The sequence below is a fragment of the Marmota marmota genome, unplaced genomic scaffold (genome assembly GCF_001458135.2).
Source record: "Marmota marmota marmota unplaced genomic scaffold, marMar, whole genome shotgun sequence".
NCBI classification, from domain to species: Eukaryota; Metazoa; Chordata; class Mammalia; order Rodentia; family Sciuridae; genus Marmota; species Marmota marmota.
In genome coordinates, this window is record NW_025999969.1 from 1,382,357 (window position 1) to 1,403,949 (window position 21,593).

At 35.2% G+C, this 21,593-nt stretch overlaps 1 protein-coding gene across 2 annotated transcripts in view; it reads left to right on the forward strand.

The window, feature by feature from the left end:
* The window catches only part of Vps8 (VPS8 subunit of CORVET complex), a 254,264-nt gene that overhangs the window by 106,181 nt on the left and 126,490 nt on the right, over positions 1 to 21,593 (forward strand). For both annotated transcript variants that reach the window (XM_048804017.1, XM_015499948.2), the window contains 6 exons: positions 10,026 to 10,097; positions 14,791 to 14,910; positions 16,108 to 16,164; positions 18,912 to 18,994; positions 20,036 to 20,120; positions 21,203 to 21,301. In XM_048804017.1, the coding sequence (XP_048659974.1) occupies positions 10,026 to 10,097; positions 14,791 to 14,910; positions 16,108 to 16,164; positions 18,912 to 18,994; positions 20,036 to 20,120; positions 21,203 to 21,301 (516 nt within the window). The remainder of the gene's footprint in view (positions 1 to 10,025; positions 10,098 to 14,790; positions 14,911 to 16,107; positions 16,165 to 18,911; positions 18,995 to 20,035; positions 20,121 to 21,202; positions 21,302 to 21,593) is intronic.

Consider the following 21,593-nt stretch of genomic DNA (forward strand, 5'->3'; position numbering starts at 1 on the left):
GGCTCTCCTTAGCTCCTTGAGTCTGAGGCTTGCAAGGACTGACAGGACTGACTATAGTGGATCAAAATTGGAAGGTTGGAAGAGGGTGTGAGGGTATTTTGCTCTCAGCCTGCCCGGCCAGCTGGTCTGACACCCACCAGGTTCCTAGGGGCTCACTTGGGCCAGAACTTGCTTGTCCTGGCACCAGCCTGGTCCCTTAACTCCCTACTCAGTCCAGCATCCAACAGTCTCCTGGTCCCACCAGGTCTGGAATTAATCTGGCATCAATCTGGCACCCAACCTGGCCCCCCAGCTTCCCAGTCCCTAGTCTCCAGTCTCCCAGTCCCCTCCCTGGCTCCCAATCCAGCCCATTCCTTGTAGCTTCACTGCTGACTGTTGGGTCTCAATGCCTGTCTTTGATCCACCCGACACAAAACAGCAGGGCCCCAACATGGCAGGGCCTCAGCTCACCCCATGCATCACATAGCCGCCAGACTCACCCAGTCCAGCACTTATCTTTGTGACTGGCATGCAGGTCCTTGCTCCCAGACCTCAGGACCAGTTGGGAGAGAAGCACCTGATCAGGAATTCAAAAGGACAGGGGCTGGAGAGATTGAGTTTGGAGACTGAATCAGAGACCAGAAATTGGGGGCCCTCAGGCAATGTAGGGGACTAAGAACAGGCTCCTATACCACATGAGTGGAATCCAAAGGAAATTCCTGGAATGCAGTCTTCCAGCGTGGACTGGCAATTACTAGGTCCTGAAGGTGCTCTGACTTAAAATCTATAGACCAATTGTCATTTGGTGAAGAGCATACCTTAGAAGCTGTATGAGCTTACACCCTAACTCGAGTTCTGAGCTTACACCCTAACTCGAGGAGTTCTGCCTCCAGGATTAACCATCTCACCCTAGCTATCCCATCCACCCTGAGGGTGGAGCAAGCATCAGACTCTAGACAGTCCCACCTAGCTGCTGAGAAGGGAAGCTGAGAAACTTTTGAACTCCAACAGAAACAATTGTTCAATTTTTCATTGAGACTTTTTTCTCTTTTTATTTTTTCCTCCCACATTTCTACCATTTTTGAAACCAATTATTTTCCATGAATCAGTTTATTGAGGACTAGGATGTCTGAATAGTATATTGCAGTTTCACTTTGTATTCTTGCATTTATACTTTTATCTTTGTATTTTTAATTGTTTTTATTTTCAAAAATTTTTATTATATATATGTTTTTTCTCTTATTTTTCTTTTTCCTTTGATTTTTTTCTCTTTTCTCCTACTAACAGCCGACCTCTATTATTCCCTCTTTCACTCTTCCTATAATTTTTTTACTTCTATTGTCTCTCCTCATTTCTCATAAACATCATATTCTACACTACTCCTGTTTCTCTTTGTCCACCGTTTGAAATTGTAAACCCTTTTGCAAACTTACAGTTTTTATTATAGACAATAACTGAACACATCATTTCTGTTTATTGCAACAGAACTGTAGATGTTATAGTAGGAGCTATTTGGTGTAAGGCTGTATATTGTTTGCATTGATTGCTGTTATTATTTGTCTTCCCCTTAAAGGCGAGGTACTGGAAAATTTCAGGAACACTATAAGTCTACAGGTTAGAAACTGTACTGCCTCAGATCCACACTGCTAAATAGGTAGATACACAAATAGCATTAAAAAACAAGGGAACAAATTATCCCAAACAAACCAAGATGTGCCAATATTAGAATCCACTGGCACCACGGTAGAAGAAATGTCAGAGAAGGTACATAGTTAAACTGACCCATGAGGTAAAGGATGGTATAAGGAAGGAAATCAGAGACAAAATTCAGGAGGTGAAAGATCACTTCAATAAAGAGATAGAGATTTTGAAAAGAAATCAGGCAGAAATCCTTGAAGTGAAGGAATTAATAAACCAAATTAAAAATTCAATGGAAAGCATTATCTACAGACTAAATCACTTGGAAGACAGAACTTCAGGAATGAAGACAAAATATATAATCCTGAAAATAAAGTTGACCATGGAGAGAAGATGTTAAGAGAACATGAACAGAACTTCCAAGAAATATAGGATAACATGAAAAGACTATGTTTAAAATTTATCAGGATAGATGAAGGCATGGCGATACATACCAAAGGAATGCATAATCTTTTTAATGAAATGATAATAGAAAACTTCCCAAACTTAAAGAATGTAATGGAAAATCCAGTATAGGAGGCTTATAGGACTCTGAATGTACAAAATGACAATATACTCACACCAAGGCACATTATTATGAAAATGCCTAACATACCAAATGAAGGTAGGATTTTATTTTATATCTTTGTTTTATTTATTTATTTATTTTTGTATGTGGTGCTGAGGATTAAACCCAGTGCCTCATGCATTTGAGGCAAGCGCTCAGCCACTGAGCTACAACCTGAGCCCAAAGATAGAATTTTAAAGGCTGCCAGAGAAAAATCTCAGATAACATTTAGGGGAAAACCAATTCGGATCTCAGCTGATTTCTCAAACCAGATCTTCAAAGCTAGGAAGTCTTGGAATAATATATTCCATGCTGTGAAGGAAAATGAATGCCAACCAAGAACTCTATACCCAGCAAAATTAAGCGTCTGATTTGAAGATGATCTAAAAGCCTTCCATAATAAACAAAAGAATTCACAACTAGAAAGCCTGTACTATAGAACATTTTCAGCAAAAATTCCATGGAGATGAAATGAAAAGTTAAAACCAGCAAAGAGAGGAACTATATACTAAAAGAATAATCAGTCTAAGGAGAAACTAATACAAATTAAACCAAGATAACTGGGAATACAAATCATATCTCAATAATAACCTCGAATATAAACTCATCAATCAAATTACATAGACTGGAAGATTGGATTATAAAACAATACCCAACAATATGCTGTCTCCAAAGTGTCACCTCATAGGCAAAGACATCTACAGACCGAAGGTGAAAGGATGGGAAAAAGCATATCATTCACATGGGTTGCATAAACAAGCAGGGGTTTCTGTCCTCATATCAGTAAAGTGGACTTGAAGCTAAAGTTAATCAGAGGGGACAAAGATGGATATTTCATACTGCTTAAAGGAATCAATAAGACATAACAATCGTAACTATTTATACCCCAAACAATGGAGCTTCTACGTATATAAAAAAAGCTTTCTGAATTTCAAGAATCAAATAGACCACAGCACAATAATACTGGGTGACTTTAACAAACCTCTTTCACCACTGTATAGATCCTCCAAACAAAAACTGAACAAAGAAATTATAGAACTAAATAATACAATCAATGATTTAGATTTAACAGACATATATAAAGTATTTCTTCCATCAATGATTGAATATACTCTTTTCTCAGCAACACATGGATCCTTCTTTAAAATAGACCTTATCTTATACCACAAAGCAACTCTTGGAAAATACAAAAAAATAGGGATAATACCTTGCATTCTATTAGAACATAATGGAATGAAATCTGAAATCAATGATAAAATAAAAAATAGAAGCTACCCTAACATCTGGAAATAAATAATATACTATTGCATGACCAATGGATAGCAGAAGAAATCAGGGATGAAATAAAAAAAATACTCGGGAGGAGTCTTACATCTTACCATGTAAACTCTCAGTGTATGCTGATACTATTTTGTACAAATACAGGAAAGATAATCAGAATACAATAGATTTTGGTACCAATTTTTAAGTAATAACAGAATGTCATATAGTATGGATTATTCTTTATAGTTTATGGAGTAACTCAAAGAAGGATTGTGAGAAAAGAAAATCTGTAGAACTAATAATCAGTGGAAATTATGTAAGATCATTTCCATTTCTGTCTTTATGACCAGTAAGTTCAGAGCTAAATTTAATTGAGTATATATTTTACCTCTGATTTCAAGTATAATGACATCTAACTTATCTAAATGGTCTAAAAGGAATTTTCTCCTTCATTTTAATTTTGCACATTTTTTTTAAAGCTCTCATAAAATCTTTTAGTTTCTTGGAAGAGATATTGGTACCCTGCTCTCATCATGATAGGAAGGTGAGTTTAAAGTTACAACATTAGAGCTGGATTGTGGCTCAGTGGTAGATTGCTCACTTAACATGCATGAGGCACTGGGTTCAATCCTTAGCACACATAGAAATAAAACTACAAAATAAATATATAAATTAAAACTACAAAATAAATATATAAAACTACAAAATAAATATATAAAACTAAAAAATAAATATATAAACTAAAACTAAAACCTAAAACTAAAAAATAAATGTATAAAAAAAGCCAAACTAAAGTTATAACATTAGCAATGCAATACAGAGCAAATTGGGGATGATTAGATTAAGATGATTTCCACTTATATTTGCATAAGTAAATTATTTGTCAGTATATGCTCTCTATTAATACTCTAAGCATTTTTTTCATAATCAGCATATGTTTTCATAATTAATATTAACATCTGGCTACAAAAGTTCTTCAACGTGTTCTGTATCATTAATTAATAACACCCTATTATATAATTATAAATATATGTATGTGTATATATATATATGTGTGTGTGTGTGTGTGTGTGTGTATGTATATATATCAAGAATACCCTACTGCTATATAGATCATAGCGACATCTTACAAGTACCTGCATTCTTAGTATCCCTCTAAAAAACTTGAGCTTTTCTTCTTTAATTAAATTTTAAAATTCTGAGATTTGCCATTATCAGATTTTTTTTCCATGTCAACAATACACCTATGGTCATTTCATAGTTATTTCTGACAAAACTCAATGTCCTTTTCCAACTTCCTCTTTGGATAACTCACTTTTAGGTCATTTTTGCTAACATTCCCATGCAAAGCAGTTTTAGACATAAAAAATAACTTTTGAAGAATATATTGATTTTCACAGAGGATCTGGTTTATGAGAGCTACTTTGGATTTTTTATTTTACTACTTAATAGTCTATTTAGCAAAAGCTTTAAAAAACAAACAAGGGACTGGGGATGTGGCTCAAGCGGTAGTGTGCTCGCCTGGCATGCGTGTGGCCTGGGTTCAATCCTCAGCACCACATACTAACAAAGATGTGTCCGCCAAAAACTAAAAAACAAATATTTTTTAAAAAAAATTCTCTCTCTCTCTCTCTCTCTCTCTCTCTCTCTCTCCCCCTTTAAAAACAAACAAACTTTTCAGTCTTCACAATGTGGCAGCCTACTCCACTTGTATAGATTGAACAGAACTTAGGTCCTCTGGCAACTACTTTCCCTGGCATGATTTCCCATTGGCTACCACCCAGGGTTCATTGACTAATAATCCTATCAAAGTTATAGTCAAGATGTGGCCAAGAACTCCTGATTATTTTCTGAATTATGCTCAATCTCAAGAACCTCAATATGACTTCAGTCATAACTCACTGCATCTTTTCTCTGCAGGATATTTCCACATCAGCCAATAATGAACTCTAATCTCCTGTTTTCATCAACTAAAAAGTAATATTGGTTTAAAATGAGAAATCTCTTAAGAAATTATTATATAAAAGAATGTTATTAGGATGAACAAACACATTGTAGTTTCTAAAATGACTTTAAATGTTTTCCCCCTATTATTCTACTGTACATTATAGATCTACCTTAATATGATTTCTACAATAAGATGAAAATAAATGAAAGTACAGTTGAAAAAAAATAGTAATTAACTTTGTAAGATGGGTCAGATTTCCCTGTGAGCATATATTACTTTTTAAAGTTGAATAATAAACTATTAAATTATTTTTAAAAGATAAGTACCCATCAGAAGGTTATTATATCATAGCTTGAATTGGTTTAATTTGAAAATCTGACTTCAGCAGCCATAACTTTAGTTTCATAAAAAGAAGGGAAAAGAAACTCAGAACTGGAGGTTAGGTCTAGTTGGTTTAGACCTTAGACCTCTACAGGAGAACATAAGTTGACACTTAGGCAAAAAGAAACAGGAAGTGATGGGGGTTTGGGGAAGAGTGGTAGACAAAACAAAGAATTTTGCATGACTTAAAAAAATTTTTTAAAAAATATATTTAGTTGCAAATGGACATAATTCCTTTTTTACTTTTTTATTTATTTTTATGTGGTGCTGGGGATCAAACCCAATGCCTCATTTGTGTTAGGCAAGCACTCTACAACTGAGCTACAACGCCAGCCCTAATTTTTATTTTTTAAAGGCTGTGGTAGTACTGAAGCACAATTGGTATTATGTCAATGTCTGAATTATGATATTGGCATATATAGTAAGGCTGCAGAATAGTCTCTTTCTCTTATTTGCTTGGAAAATATTTGAGTGCCTAGTATATTCTCTGTGTTAGGGGATATTATACTAACTGGGGGGATGTATCCCTAACTGACAAGATGTAAATCCTGCCCTCATGGAGGAAGTGGATCCAGACTTGTAGGTAACACATTATAGCACAGTGTAACATATGCCTTAGGGGAATGCAGAATGCTTTGGGAACACTTAGGAGGGACACCTAAAGAAAATTAAGGAAGATTTCTTGGATGAAATGATACTCATACCGAATCTCAAGGATAAGTAGAAGTTAAGTGAAGAGTACAGAAAGATATTCTAGGCAGAAGGTCAGAATATATTTTCAAAAGCCTGGAAATGAGACAGACCAATGAGTACTCAAGTAGAAAAAAGTTCAGCATGTCTGCATCTTTAAATATAGGAAAAAGTTCAAAAAGAAATCTAGAGAGAGAGGCAGACACTGGCCTTGTAATCTATAGTAAGAAATTTGGGTTTTATTCTTCAAAAGTATGTCACTGTTGAAGCCTTTTAGGAAGAGGAATATCATGATTTAAAGAGATTCCCTCTTACTCTTTTGTCTTAGTCAGTTTGAGCCTATAACAAAACACCATAGATTGAGTGGTGTATAAATAAAAAGAAATTTATTTCTTACAGTTTTGGAAGCTGGGAATTCAAAGGTCAAGGTGATGGCAGATTCTTTCTGTTTCATGTGTGGCCTTCTTGCTGTGTTCTCATGTGGTGCAAATGGGCAAAAGATCTCTCTGGAGCCTGTTTTGTAAGGTTTTTAATCCCATTCATGAGGGCTTTGCCCTCATGTTCTAATCACCTCTGAAAGGCCCCACCCCCTAATACTGTCACATTGGTAATTCAATTTTCAGTATGAATTTGGAGGGGGTAGAGACAAATATTTAGACCATAGCATATGGAAAATGGATTGAAATGAAATAAGATTGGAGATGAGATCTGGTAGCAAATTTTTGGAGTCATATAGCTAAAACATAATGGTGGCTTAAATTTGGACAATGGCAATATGGATAACCAAGATGTGAAAAGATAGGGCTAATTATATAGTTAGATACAAAGGCTTCCAGAATTCGGACATGGTGAACTAGAATTACAGTGGTGAAATATTTACTATCTGAAATATTTACTAACTGAAATATTTACTATCTGGCTCTTTATAGAGAATGTTTGTTGACTCCTGGATTAGGATTTAGCTTGCTGTCATTATCATCCAGAAACCCCATAGTAAATTTTAAGGGACTCCAGAAAGAAGGTTTTATGCCTAAATTCACAGATTAGTTTAAACTAGGGTTTTAAGTCCACCTTTGGTTAAGCAACTGTAATTCTACATTAAGACATCTTTGCTTATTATTCCTCTAACAAACATTGAATATTTAGAAGCATCTTTGTGGCATGATAATGTTCTAGCAATGATGTGCCATTTTGGTGGCAGTTGTTAACTACCACCAAAATATGTCATTATGTGTATCATAACATTCACACTGTAGTATGTCACCACTTAATTATATTTATAGAAACAGATTTTCAGTATCTGTTTCAGAACAGTGACTACTTGCTGCCAAAAGGAAAGTGGCTAAGAAAATTCTTTTCTCCTTGCTGTCACTGCTGTAGTTTTTTAAATACATTTGTTAATGCTCCATGCTTTCGTGTTTTAGATGAATAGCACTTACATTAGCAGATTGGACCCTGTGTATCTACAGAGTGACATCTCATCCCAGCAGACTGGGATGAGAGAAACGTGTGTGTGTGTGTGTGTGTGTGTGTGTGTGTGGCATTCCCATAAGTCAAAAGATATAACTGAGAAATTTTCTATTGTATTTTCCTGACTTCAAGCAGGGTCATATTTAACCCACATAAAACATAAAAATATCTTCTGATTGAGCTTTCCAGATTAAGATATCCTATAATCTCCTTGGTAACTCATTTCAGGATTTCTCAACTAACTGGCAGCAAAGCAGACTAGTTGAAAATAAAGGGGGAGGGGGGGCGGGTAGGAAATATGGTGGAATGCAATGGACATCTTTACCCTAGGTACACATATGATTTCACAATGGTGTGACACTATTTCATGTACAACCAAAGAAGTGAAAAATTGTGCTCCATCTGTGTACAATGTCTCAAAAAACATTCTGCTGTCATGTATAACTGATTAGAACCAATTTTTTAAAAGATATTCTGTTTTTCTCTATAAATAATTAGAGAATTCAAAAGTCATTTTTAAAGCACCTTTTGTGTGCCAGATAAGAGAATGAAAGAAAAGGCATGCTAATAAGAGCAATGGCACTCTGAAGAAGCTGGGGCAATTCAGGGCCCATTTAAAGACCAGCAAGTATTTTGGTTTGAATAGAACTCTGAGGTACTCCTAAAAGTTCATAGCTATGAAATTCCATTTTGGGGGAAAGGTAATCTATTAGGACGATATATGGTCCATTGTTTTGTTGTTATTTTGGTACCTGGAATTGAACGCAGGGGCACTCGACCATTGAGCCACATCCCCAACCCTATTTTGTATTTTATTTAGAGACATGGTCTCACTGAGTTGCTTAGTGCATTGCTGTTGCTGAGGCTGGCTTTGAGCTCACAAATCCTCCTGCCTCGGCCTCCTGAGCTGCTGGGATGGACCATTGTTCTTGATTCAAGAAAACAGCAGTAACTTATTGCTGGGTGGATTTAAACATTTCTCAGACCCAAATGTGCTAAGTGAAAACAATAAGAAAGATCTTGAAATTTTCTGTCAATTTCTTATATAGGACACATTTTAATTTCAACTATTGGATAATGGATACAATTTCAGTTCCTTAATGTATAAATCCTGTATGTTCTAGGTATTTATGTGACATCCTGTTATCATATATTGCCAAACAGAATCTGGTGTAGTCATTTTCTTTGATACATGTTATATTTAAAATATATTTGGTCCATTTAAGCAGGAATATAAAATAAAAAATACTTTATTTGGCAATGATTTGAGATTAAGATATCTAATCTTTGTAAGTAGAGTTAAAAATTTTAACATTTAGACATTTTTACCATAATAATCTGTCTTTGAATATCCATTTTTTCTAAATTGTCATGTAAATTATGGGAGTTATTTTTCATGACAATTAATAAGCAGCATTTCAGTTGTTTCTAAGTAACAGATTGAATGTTGTCTGAGTCTGTGGCATTTCATCCATCTGTTCTGACCTTTGTTTCCAAATTTCCTCTTGCCATTAGTGTTCTTTCTTTTCTTTATACACTCATAGCCTTCTTTGGGATAGCGTTACTTTTTCAAACACTTCTTGGTTGTATGATAACCACTACGTATACATATACACATATATATACATATACTCATATATATATATATGAAATATATAAATATTTCTTAGTGACTGATTTTTTAAGAGAGAGAGAGAGAAATTTTTTTTAATATTTATTTTTTAGTTTTTGGCGGACACAACATCTTTGTTTGTATGTGGTGCTGAGGATCGAACCTGGGCCGCACGCATGCCAGGCGAGCGTGCTACCACTTGAGCCACATCCCCATCCCCAGTGACTGATTTTTTTTTTTTTAAGGTCTTAGAAATATTAAGCACTCTAACTTTTTACTTGAGTTCCTAAAAATAACTTATCATTAAAGGTGTATAAGAAAATGTAGAGTGGTTATCATATTTGAGAATTTACTTGGATTTTATCCACAAAGAATTTAATATGTTTCCTTTTCAAATTTGCAAGTAATAATTACTTTTAAACATTTCTCGTTTTTAGACTTTTGAAGATTTTAAAAATGACAAGCAAGCTGTGGAATATCAACAACGCATTGTGGATATTTTGTTGAAAGTAAGCATTCAATGATTACATGTCTTTGTATTTATATTTATAAGACAAGAGAATTGAACCATTTTATATCAGGTTCTAAAATAATCTTGTTTAGTGAAGTTATTTGTTGCAACATGTCTTATAATTTTATTATGGTGTCTTGGTGCTCAAGAGCTAAATGGAATATTCAGCATTAATATTCTGTTTCAAACTGGATACTGGGATACAGAATACTAGTCTTGAGAAATGCACATAATTCTGTGTTATGTGATCATGTGCTTTGAGAAAATAATGTGAAGAATGTTCAGTGTCTTCCAGCATAATTTCATTGCTATGGTGGTGCCATATTTTTACTGTGAATCTGAGACGATAGGTGACACTTAAGAATTATTTTAGGGGGCTGGGGTTGTAGCTCAGTGCTAGAGCATTTGTCCAGCATTTGTGAGGTACTGGGTTCGATTCTCAGCACCATTTATAAATAAATAAAATAAAGGTCCACTAACAATTAAAAATATATTTTAAAAAAATGATTTGAGGAATATAGAGATGACCATTAAAATATGAATTTTACTAGATTCAGTAAAAAGCTATTTTGAGATTCATATTCTTGCTAATGAACAAATGCAGAGACAGATTCCCGTCTTTCCCATCTGCACAACTTCCTGTAGGCTTTTTGTTGGAAGCTTAGAGTTTTTATTCTGTTCATCTGGCTGTAAAATGTAGGTTTCTTCCTCTTAATGACTTTAAGATTATTTTGGAAAAGAGACAGAATTAAAATGTTCTCTAATTGTGTATATCATTTATGCATGTATGTACCAGTGTATTACATTTATACTAGTTTTTTATAATATTCAAAGCACATTTATAGCATATACATTATCTCTTTGAACTGTTGATTAATCTGAACTCTATTTATTAAACTTGTAAGATAGGCAGTGATGAATATGAGAATAGTGTTGCTAAATTCCCAGGTAATTCCAGTTTAATCTAGATGGTTAGTATGGGAAAACTTCACCTGGATTCCCCAGGGACCTTTCTAAATGATCTCTCTATTCCTAATGTTGCTCCTTCTCTAATATTCTTCTGTGGCTTCCTGTTAGGTCAGTTGGATTTAAGTTCTGCAATGATTGAGAAAAAACACATAATGGTCATATTTTAATTGTGATATCATCCGTGGAAATTTTTTTTCTCATATAAATTTGGAGGTAGGCAATTTAATCTGGTAGAATAGGTTTGCAAACTTAATCAGGGATTCATCTTCCTTCTGTCTTACTATTATACTTAGTACCTGATTTCTGTCTTTTGGTTCAAAATGGCTGCTCAGGTTCCAGCCATCACCTCCACATTCTAGCCAGCCTGGATACAAAAAGAAATTCAGAAGGAAATGTGTCCTGTCATTAAGGAAGCTTCTGAACCAAAGGCTGAATGTTTTATCTGATATGTGGGTGCTGATTCACAGTAGTCGGGGGAGGGGGATAGAGGAACTTTGTATTATACAGAGGGGAGGGAGTCATCAGAGGAGAGGGGGCCTGGGGGTAGGAATGATAGTAGAATTAATCGGACATTATTGCCCTATGTGCCTATATGATTACATGATCTGTGTAACTCTACATCATTTACAACCAGAAGAATGAAAAGTTATATCACATATATGTCGAAATGCATTCTACTGTCATGTATAACTAATTAGAACAAATAAAAAGTTAAAAGAAAAAAAAAGGAAGCTTCTGAGAGGTTGTATACTATAATTCTGCTTGCATCATAATGTCCAGAATTAGGGTAGATGGCCCTTAGCTGCTAAGAGAGACTGAGATATGTAGTCTTGTGTTCTGGTTACCCACAAGCTTATCTAAAAATTAGGAGTTCTGTTTCTAAGTTGGGAGGGAAGAATAGTTGTTGGACCATGTTTTTATTTCATAAGAAAATGACAGTCTGGGTACTTTATAAAGAAAAGAGATTTTTTTTTTAACTCACAGTTTTGGAAGCTGAAAGTTCAAGATTGGGTGACCCCATTTGTTTCATCTATGGTGAGGGCCCCCTTGGCTATGTCACGGTATGGTAGATGGGACAGAGGGAGTGTGCAGAAGAGGGAACGATCACATGGTAAGTCAGGAAGCCAGTGATTTGGGGTCAGGCTCACTCTTAATATTGATAATATTTGCCTCAGGTCAGTGAAGAGTGAACTTTGGAGATTATTTTTCTCATTCTGGTAATGGAATTGTACTAACTTGTTAAAGCATACTTTGGAGAGAGGTGATGAGAGTAGGAGTACAGGCAGTGACCAGAGAACAGGCAAATGGGCATCATTAAGTGTGATGGCTGCAGACACAGAGGGAGGAAATGCTTAATTCATGATTTCTTACAAGATTTCCCAGGAAATTTTATAAGTATAGTCTCTGAACTATTTCAAAGGTAGAAAATGGGGAATTTGTAAGATGATAACCAATAGAGACTTGCTGAAGTGGCAAGGAAATTGGCTGTGAGTTGAAACAGTTATCTTAAAAGGTGTTTGTAGGGTCAGACAATTTAGGGGCTTCCACTTAAAAAGCAAAGGGCTAACAGGAGAGAAAAGCAGCAGTGGGGCCCCAAGAGTATAGTCCTAGAAAAGGGACCTGCACACTGAGATGGTTAATGGCTGAGGACTTTAAAGCTGTGGAAAGCTCTTTGAATACTCTGGACTGGAATGTATATGTGTGCATATGGATATGGATAGAAAGGGATTTTACAACTTGAACTGTGCTTGTACTCTGATAGTGGTTATACGGTTGAAGAAGGGGTGATTGCTGGGCTGAGACCTATTGATAGGTAAAAGTGACAGATATGCTGCCAGACAAGGCAGATCAGGAGCCAGGCCCTGGGGAGTGCTATATAATAAGATTAATCTTACACTTCACTTTGAATGGAGGATAGAAGAGAGAGTGTGGAACTTCTTAACAGGTGTGCTAGGGTACTATACCCTAATTTGTGATAGAATTGCCCCCATGAATTCAGCTAGCCCAAAATAATACAGATCTTCCCTCACAAATTTCTGCATTCTCTCTTTATTAATGGCATCATATGCTACTGGTCAATAATGCTCAGATCTGTCCTTTTTTACTGTTCCTTTAATGACACACGTAGGAATCCTGTCCTGTCTCCTCTCTCTGCAGTGCCTTTGTACCTGTTCCTTGTTCCATTTTGGTGCCATTGCCCCAGTTCAGAACCCCTTTTCTCTCCGTGGGACCTTTGTAGTCACTTGCGTGTTGGTATCCCTGCCTTCTCTTTCTTCCTTCTGATATTTTTCCTGTGTACTACCAACAAGATACTTTCTTAAGTACAGTACTGATCACAATCTACTTTCCTGACTAAACACATTTAGTAGCTCTTCAGTTTTCTTTTTTTCCCATATTTTTTTAAAAAGTATTCTTTATTTGTTTTTTTCTAGATATACATGGCAGTAGAGTGTATTTTGACATATTATACATACATGGAGTATAACTTATTCTGATTAGGATTCCCATTCTTATGGCTGTACATAATCCATGTATTTCTATTGGTGCATTATAGTTGTACATAAAGGTGGGATTTGTTGTTGCATCTTTATATACACACAACAGAACAATATAATTTGACCAATACCATTTCCTGGTATTTCCCTTTTCTTGTGTCCTGGTCCCTTTCCTCTACTCTACTGATCTCCCTTCGATTTTCATGAGATTACCCACTACCTTTCTTTTACTTTTTCCTCTCTAGCTTCTATGCATGGCTCTCTAATTTTCTGTAGACTAAATTCAGATTCCTTAGGGTGACAAGTCTTCTTAGCCTGATTTTTCCTCTCCCTTCAGGCATGCTGCTGCATCGTAATAGAACTTTACAGTTTCCGGAACAAACTGTGTCCATGCTGTTGCTCACACTCTTCTCTCTGCTGACATTTCCCCTGCCAGAGGTTCTGTGTGGCTTTTCTGCTTAGCTTAAAAGCTGTTTTTCTCATTTCTTCTCAAATTCCTTCATAAGCCAATTCAACTAAATTTTCTGCACTGTAAAATTGTTTGTGCCCTTATAATAGTGTAATTGTATAATATCTTTTATTTAATGTGTTTACCCATCTTGCCTTCTTTTCTAGTTCATAATTCCCTTAAAAGCTCCTGTCAGAGCCCCTGGGGATTCAGGAAATGAGGGCTGAATTAAAGCAAAGTATTGACTGGAATTTGGTTACTCTGTGTGGTTGTAAAATATCTGTTGTACATATCAGCAGCTCAAGAACTGTCTAGTAACAAGGCAGGCCGGCTGTAACTGACTTCTTTTTCTGGGGTGCCTTCACTGGATGGTTATCTCATTTTAAACCCTAAAGCAGCTCTCTTCATCTCTTGTTGATAGACAGATTTTTAATAGGGTTATTTAAATTTAATTTAAATTTAACTTTACTAGAATTCTATAAGAATTCCAGAGGGAAACATGATTAATATTTCTTTGAACTCTTATATCCCCTCTTTAACAATTTAGTTCTCTTTCAAATTGTGCTAGATATATGCTCAAAATCACTAAAATGTTTTCCTTTCAGAGCATGCAAGTAGTTATGCTCCTTCTCTGAATGGTATTGAACTAATTTTTGCACAGTCAATTAAAGAATCTTTTCATGAGTCTTTCGTAATGAGGCTCCCCCCTTCTAATTGTATATTTTTATTTGTATCAAACCAGATAGTGTATTGAATAAATGGTTTCTTTGGCTCACCAGGTTATGGTGGAGAATTCAGATTTTACTCCCTCACAAGTAGGGTGTCTCTTTACGTTCCTTGCTCGACAGCTTGCAAAACCTGACAATACCTTGTTTGTGAACAGAACCCTCTTTGATCAGGTAAGTGTCTTAAAAGTGAGGACCAGAATTTTTTCTCTGTTTACTGTTCATAGAAAGTATACTGGATTGCCCTGTTTCTTAAAATGACAGATTATTAGATAAATGTCTTATCAAGGACAGGTATGTTAAGGTTTTGGATCTAAATTCTGTGTGTGTGTGTGTGTGTGTGTGTGTGTGTGTGTCTGTCTGTCTGTCTGTCTGTCTTAATGATGTGTTCTCGGTAATAAGACTTTGCCTAAACACTTGGTATTATGGGAGTGTGATTATTAGAGATTTTGTTTTCTCATTTATTTTCTTGCTGTAAATTACCTAGAAATATTGGCTCAAGATATTTCTGATTTAAGAATTACCTCTTCAAGCTGGGCATAGTGCCACACACCTGTTTTCCAGCAACTTAGCAAGGTCCTAAGCAAATTTTTCAAAATGAAAAATAAAAAGGACTGGGGGATGTAGCTCAGTGGTTCAACTGAAAAAAAAAGTCACCCCATCATTATTGGTAGTAAGACTATGTTGATGAAAAGATTACTTATGGAAAAGCTAAAGGTATTACTTACTTACTGAAGGTATCTTACTGAAGGTATCTTCTAATCTCCCAAATATCTCCTACATATCCATAGGTGACAAAGAAAACACTTTTGGTGGGAGAAAGTAGCCCATAATGACTAACATTTTACTGAGCCCTTCATAGTACCAGGCACTGTTCAAAGCTTTTAATGTACATGTTTAACTCAATCTTCCTAATGATTTTGAAATAGGTGCAGTTATCCTCATTTTACAGATGATGCCTGGAGAGGTTAAATAACTCACCCAGTCATACTTAGTGATATTAATAGTAATGCTATTGTCATGTATTGGTAAGGTTAGGATTTAAATCCAAGTGTCCAGCGTAAGGTCCATGCTTGCTCCATTTATGGAATCCAGGAACTTAAGGTGTACAGCTGACACTGCCTTCTAGCTGTGTTTCTGAACAATAAAGAAACATGTGCATTTGGCACATATGAAATGGTTTGCATGCTTGACTTTGATGTTTTCATGTACTGGGCAGTTGGTTGGGAAGGTCCTGCATATTGTGATATTTGTTATGGCCAAGTGTGAATAAATTTTTGATATTGAAAAGATAGTTATTGCTGTTTCCATTATGACAGTGTTATGGTATGAGTGCTGATATTCAGTAAAGATTACCTTTTCTTTGGCCAGGTGCTTGAATTCCTCTGTAGTCCTGATGATGACTCCCGACACTCTGAAAGACAGCAGGTTTGAACTCCTAGAATTTATTTTACTAAAGGATGGGGAAAAAGTCAGAGTAAGCCAGAAAGAACTCTTTTGTGTTAGGCCTCTCTAGACAGAAGGGAGAAAGGACTTGTGCCAAACTGTAACTCTAAACTAAAGATAGTGGCAACCAGAAAATAGTGTGGGTGCATGTGTAAGGAACTTATATCAGACTAAATACCTAGACAGGGGCCTGTCTTGCATACAGCATGACTCCAAAGAGAATACTTCATTTTTGCCTTTATGTAACAATAGTTTGTACCTGCTGTCCTCTGCATTCCACCAGTATCATCAGTCTAGTAAACACTGCTGGTTGCTCTGGCCCTGAACCAAAAAGGCTACAGGATTCTTTATGTTGGCACACTAAATTTTGGGAGTTCCTTATGTTCCCATGCTTTAGGGTTTATCATTCTGCGGACTATAATCTTTCTTCCCCTCCATTAGTCTCTGTGAGATAACGACTGATTACCTCTTCCCTCTGTTCATGCCACTTTGTTGAGGGTCCTTTCTTGGAGTAAAATTCTTTGAAAGCTCATGCATTGTAAAGCTGAGCACTAAGAGACTCAGCCTACATAAAGTTGATAGCCAAACTTTGTCAGGTAACTAAACTAAAAAAGTTAAGTATTTTAAGGGTTGTGCTGACTTGTTGTAGTTGTAGTGCACAGCCCACAAGTTGAGACTCAAATGAAGAGCATAAAATTACGGCAGTAACCCCTTTGTCTGCACAGCTGTGTCCCAGTGATTACTGCAGACTATCTTAAGAAAGAAGAGCTGCTAAGGTGTTGTTTACCTCATAAATTATATTGAACTAATAATATTGAGGGTCCCCTCATTTTGTCCTTGTTTTCTCTATTGGCAGCAAATGTAGATCATGGTATGCATGATATTATCTAAATAAAATGATAAAAACATTTAATATAATAACTAAACAGAAAGAAAAGCCAAATCTATATATATGTATGCCAAACCTTGGAATGTTATCATAGTAATTAATTAATTAATTACTGGGTGTCCTCTTTGAGATTATCTAGTTCTCCCCCTTGCCTCATTTTAGAAACATAAAAACCATTGAAGTAAGTTGTTCAAGGTCATAGTTAAGATTAGAACAGAACTTCTTCTAACCCAACACTCATTCTCTTGTTATATATCAAATTTTGTTTATGAAGTATTTCTTAGTATATTTCATTGGTATGCTGATAAATGCTTAACAACTGCTTCTCCAAATATACTTCTGACATGAATGAATATTGGTTGATATTTTCACTTATGTAAATGACCAAGATGGAAGTCAGAAAGCATGTCAGAACTTTACTCACTCATCAGTGAAGTGCTTGCTGAAATAGAAAACTTTTTGAATATTGGACAAATAATGCCTCAATATTTTGTTTTCTTCACAATGCAGTGCCTATAGACATTCACACCCTTTAAGTTTAATTGCCTTATTAATATTTTTATCACTTTCTTAACCAGGGATTTGTAAACTTTCTCCATAAAGAGCCAAAGATTAAATATTTTAGATTTTGTGGGACACACACACATATATATATATATAACCAACCTTCCTTCCTTCCTTCCTTCCTTCCTTCCTTCCTTCCTTCCTTCCTTCCTTCCTTCCTTCCTNAGCCATCCTTCTACTTTCTGACTTTGGATATTCTTATTCTAGATTTCTTACATAAGTGCAGTTATACAGTATTTGTCCTTTTGTTTTTAACTTATTTCACTTATTAAAATATCTTTGAGTTTATCCATGTTTCACCATATGTCAGAATTTTCTTCCTTTTTTAAAGCCAAATAATATCACATTGTATGTATATACCGCATTTTGTTTATCCATTCACCTTTGATGGACCTTTAGGTCATTTCTGTATTTAGAATATTTTGCATAGTGCTATTATGGAAAAAAAACAATGTTTTGTTTTTTAGAATTAGCATGTAAACATTGATACTTTATGTGGACAACAGATTTTTTTTTACTTACTTATTTATTTATTTTTAATTTTCAGTGGACACAATATCTTTTTTTTTTTTTAATGTGGTGTTGAGGATTGAACCCAGCGCCCCGCGCATGCCAGGCGAACATGCTACTGCTTGAGCCACATCCCCAGCCCTGGACAACAGATTTTAAAGAACCATAAGACATAAAACTGTCAATAGCCGTCCACAATGACCTGTAATCCCAGCGGCTCATGGGGCTGAGGCAGGAGAATCTCAAGTTCAAAGCCAGCCTCAACAAAAAGCTAGGTGCTAAACAACTCAGCGAGACTCTGTCTCTAAATAAAATACAAAATAGGGCTGGGGATGTGGCTCAGTGGTCGAGTGCCCCTGAGTTCAATCCCTGGTACCACACTGACACCTGCCCAACACCCACCCCCACCGCCAAAAAATAAAAAAATAAAGTGCCAAGCAAAAACTCACTTCTTAAAAAGATATATACTGACATTTTTAGCTTTGAGATCAAATCAGTATTCTAACAAGGCTTTATTTGCAAATACTGTAGCATTCTGGCGATGTTTGAAAAGCAGAGTTATCTATCTATTATAAGAATTTTAAATACAATATGGTCAACATTTTAATGGCAGTAATCCCATGCATATGTGAAAGTGAGCCAAAATACCAAGTAAGAGTATAAAAGAAAAAAATGCTATGGTCTGCATGGTTAAATGGATCCTTATAAAGCTAGTAAATAAAAATAAATTCCAAAATGTTTTTATGCATTTATTTTAAATGTACAGGTTCTTTTAGAATTGCTGCAGGCTGGAGGTATTGTTCAGTTTGAAGAGAGTCGGCTCATCCGTATGGCAGAAAAAGCTGAATTGTAAGTTGATTTGAAGCCATATATTAGTTTTCCATACAACTATTAAGTTATATTCATCTAACTCGATGCCCAGTTTATTGATGCATTGCTGCTTTTTTAATTAAGAAAGGTTATACAAATAACAACGCCACCAAAAATTGATGCATTGCTGCTTTTTAAATTAAGAATGGTTATACAAATAACAACACCACCAAAAACCTAAGTATGAAAGTTTTGGCCTTCAGTTGAATTCTAGAAATTGGTAAAATTTGTAGGAATTTATGATATAAATTTAAAATGTTTGCTTTTTATATTTGTTTTAATATGAAAGCAAAACTGCAGTCTTATAATGTTTTATTATTTTAGATTTTTAAGATTCAATATTTCATGGTGTTTTATAAATTTTTCTGACAATTATATAGAATAAAAATAATGCAGAATTTAACATAGTAAATAAGATGCAATATGCTAACACTTTTCTTTGCGTAGTTCATTGAATGTTTTGACATACTTTGAACAGAGACTTCACATAAAATTTTTGCATATTATTTATTAATAGCTAACTTTTTGATTCTTATGTGACATATTGTTTTCTTAACATTCTTTGTACCCAGCTTTGAAATTTCTTATAAACATAGCATTCAGAAGCATCTTAAACTTGTTATATATTATATATTATTATTATATGTAATATTATTATATTAATATATAATTAATATATAATATATTATATATTCATCTCCCTCATATATTTAATGAAAATTGAGTATCCCTTCTCTGAAACACTTAGGAGAGGAAGTGTTTTACATTTTAGAATTTGAAATATTTGCATGTGCCTTACCTATTGGGCATTCCTAATATGAAAATCCAATATATGAAATGCTGTGATGTCAAAAACTCTTTAAGCCTTGTAGATTAAGAGTGCTCAAACTGTATAATTTTATTTAACAATAAATCACATTATTAATTTTAAAAAATATTAATATGTATGCTATGAGATAGCAATAAGCTAATAACCACCTGCCTGTATGGTACACTGAAGTTTTTCCTTTTACATTCTAGCTATCAAATTTGTGAATTTATGTATGAGCGAGAACACCAATATGACAAAATTATTGATTGCTACTTGCGTGACCCACTGAGAGAGGTAAGTTAAGAGACTTCTTTGCTCTTTTTTCTCAGTCCTCCTGCCTTTATCACATAGAAATAACTATTCATTAGAAATACTTAGACATATGTTTGCTGACCCAAGGTTTTCTTCATTTATTCACCAGTTTTTACTGAGTCTCTGGTTTAAGCCAAGTCCATATTGATAATTAAAAGAGAGATAGTTCCTGCAATTTTCGAATTTAAAAATTTAGTAATAGAGACTGGTAACAAATAAAACCAAGTATAAAATTATAAATTATGATAGGTGCTAGGGAAGAGAAACTGGGTACCACTTTGAAGGATAATGGGGAACTGACTTATATAAAGAAGCCAGAAAAGTAATCTCAGAGAAAGTGACGTATAAAGTGAGTTTTGGAATTTGAGAAGCCAGTCAAGCAAAGAGCCAAAGGAAGAGTGTTCCAAGATAGGGAACCATATATGGAAAGATCCCGAGATGAGGGGAAAAGACATGTTCAGGGAACTGAATAGAGATCATATAGATGAAATGAAAATCAGTATAGGTGGAGCATACTAGACAAGAGCAAGAAGGTTTTTTTGCCAGGAGGCGGGGGCCGGTACTGGGGATTGAACTCAGGGGTACTCAACCACTGAGCCACATCCCCAACCCTATTTTGTATTTTCTTTAGAGACAGGGTCTTACTGAGTTGCTTTGCACCTTGCTTTTGCTGAGTCTTGGTTTGAACTCCTTCCTCAGCCTCCCCAGCCACTGAGATTACAGGTGTGTGCCACCTTGCCCAGTGCAAGAATGTTTTGAGATGAAATTAGCGATATAAACAGGGATCACTGGAAGCAAAAATATTATATTCTCCAAGTAGTTAATTGAAAAAGTTAATAAATCGAGACCAAAATGAATTGGAACAGATCTGTAACTTCCAGGAGTCTATCCTAGACTTTAATTACTCTTCCTCTTTAGTGTCAGTTTTCCATCAGTTAAATATCTATATTAAATGGTTTTCCATCTCCAAATAATAAATATTTACCAGGACTGATACAGATAATAGTGACAAAATATTACCTGAGTGAATTAATGAATAAATTATATCATCTTGTGTTGTTCAGGAAGAAGTCTTTAATTACATTCACAACATCTTATCCATTCCCGGCCACAGTGCCGAGGAGAAGCAGTCTGTGTGGAAGAAAGCAATGGACCATATTGAGGTATTGATTCAACACAACTTTTGAAACTTCCCCATTTGAGTTAATTTCCCAATTAACTTTATGCTAACTAAGGAATGGCAGGTATCATATTATTGCATTGATTTACTTGAGGATCAGAAGTCTTTTTCACATTTAAGCAGATCACATATGAGCTTCTAAAGTGAAACATCTGGTTTGAAAGCTGGGACAGTCAGTTCTGAGGTGTGTGGTCTGTAATGATCCGCCATACTCTTTTAACTATAGGATTGATATATATTATTGAATGTTATTTAAAGTTATCTTCCTACTAACA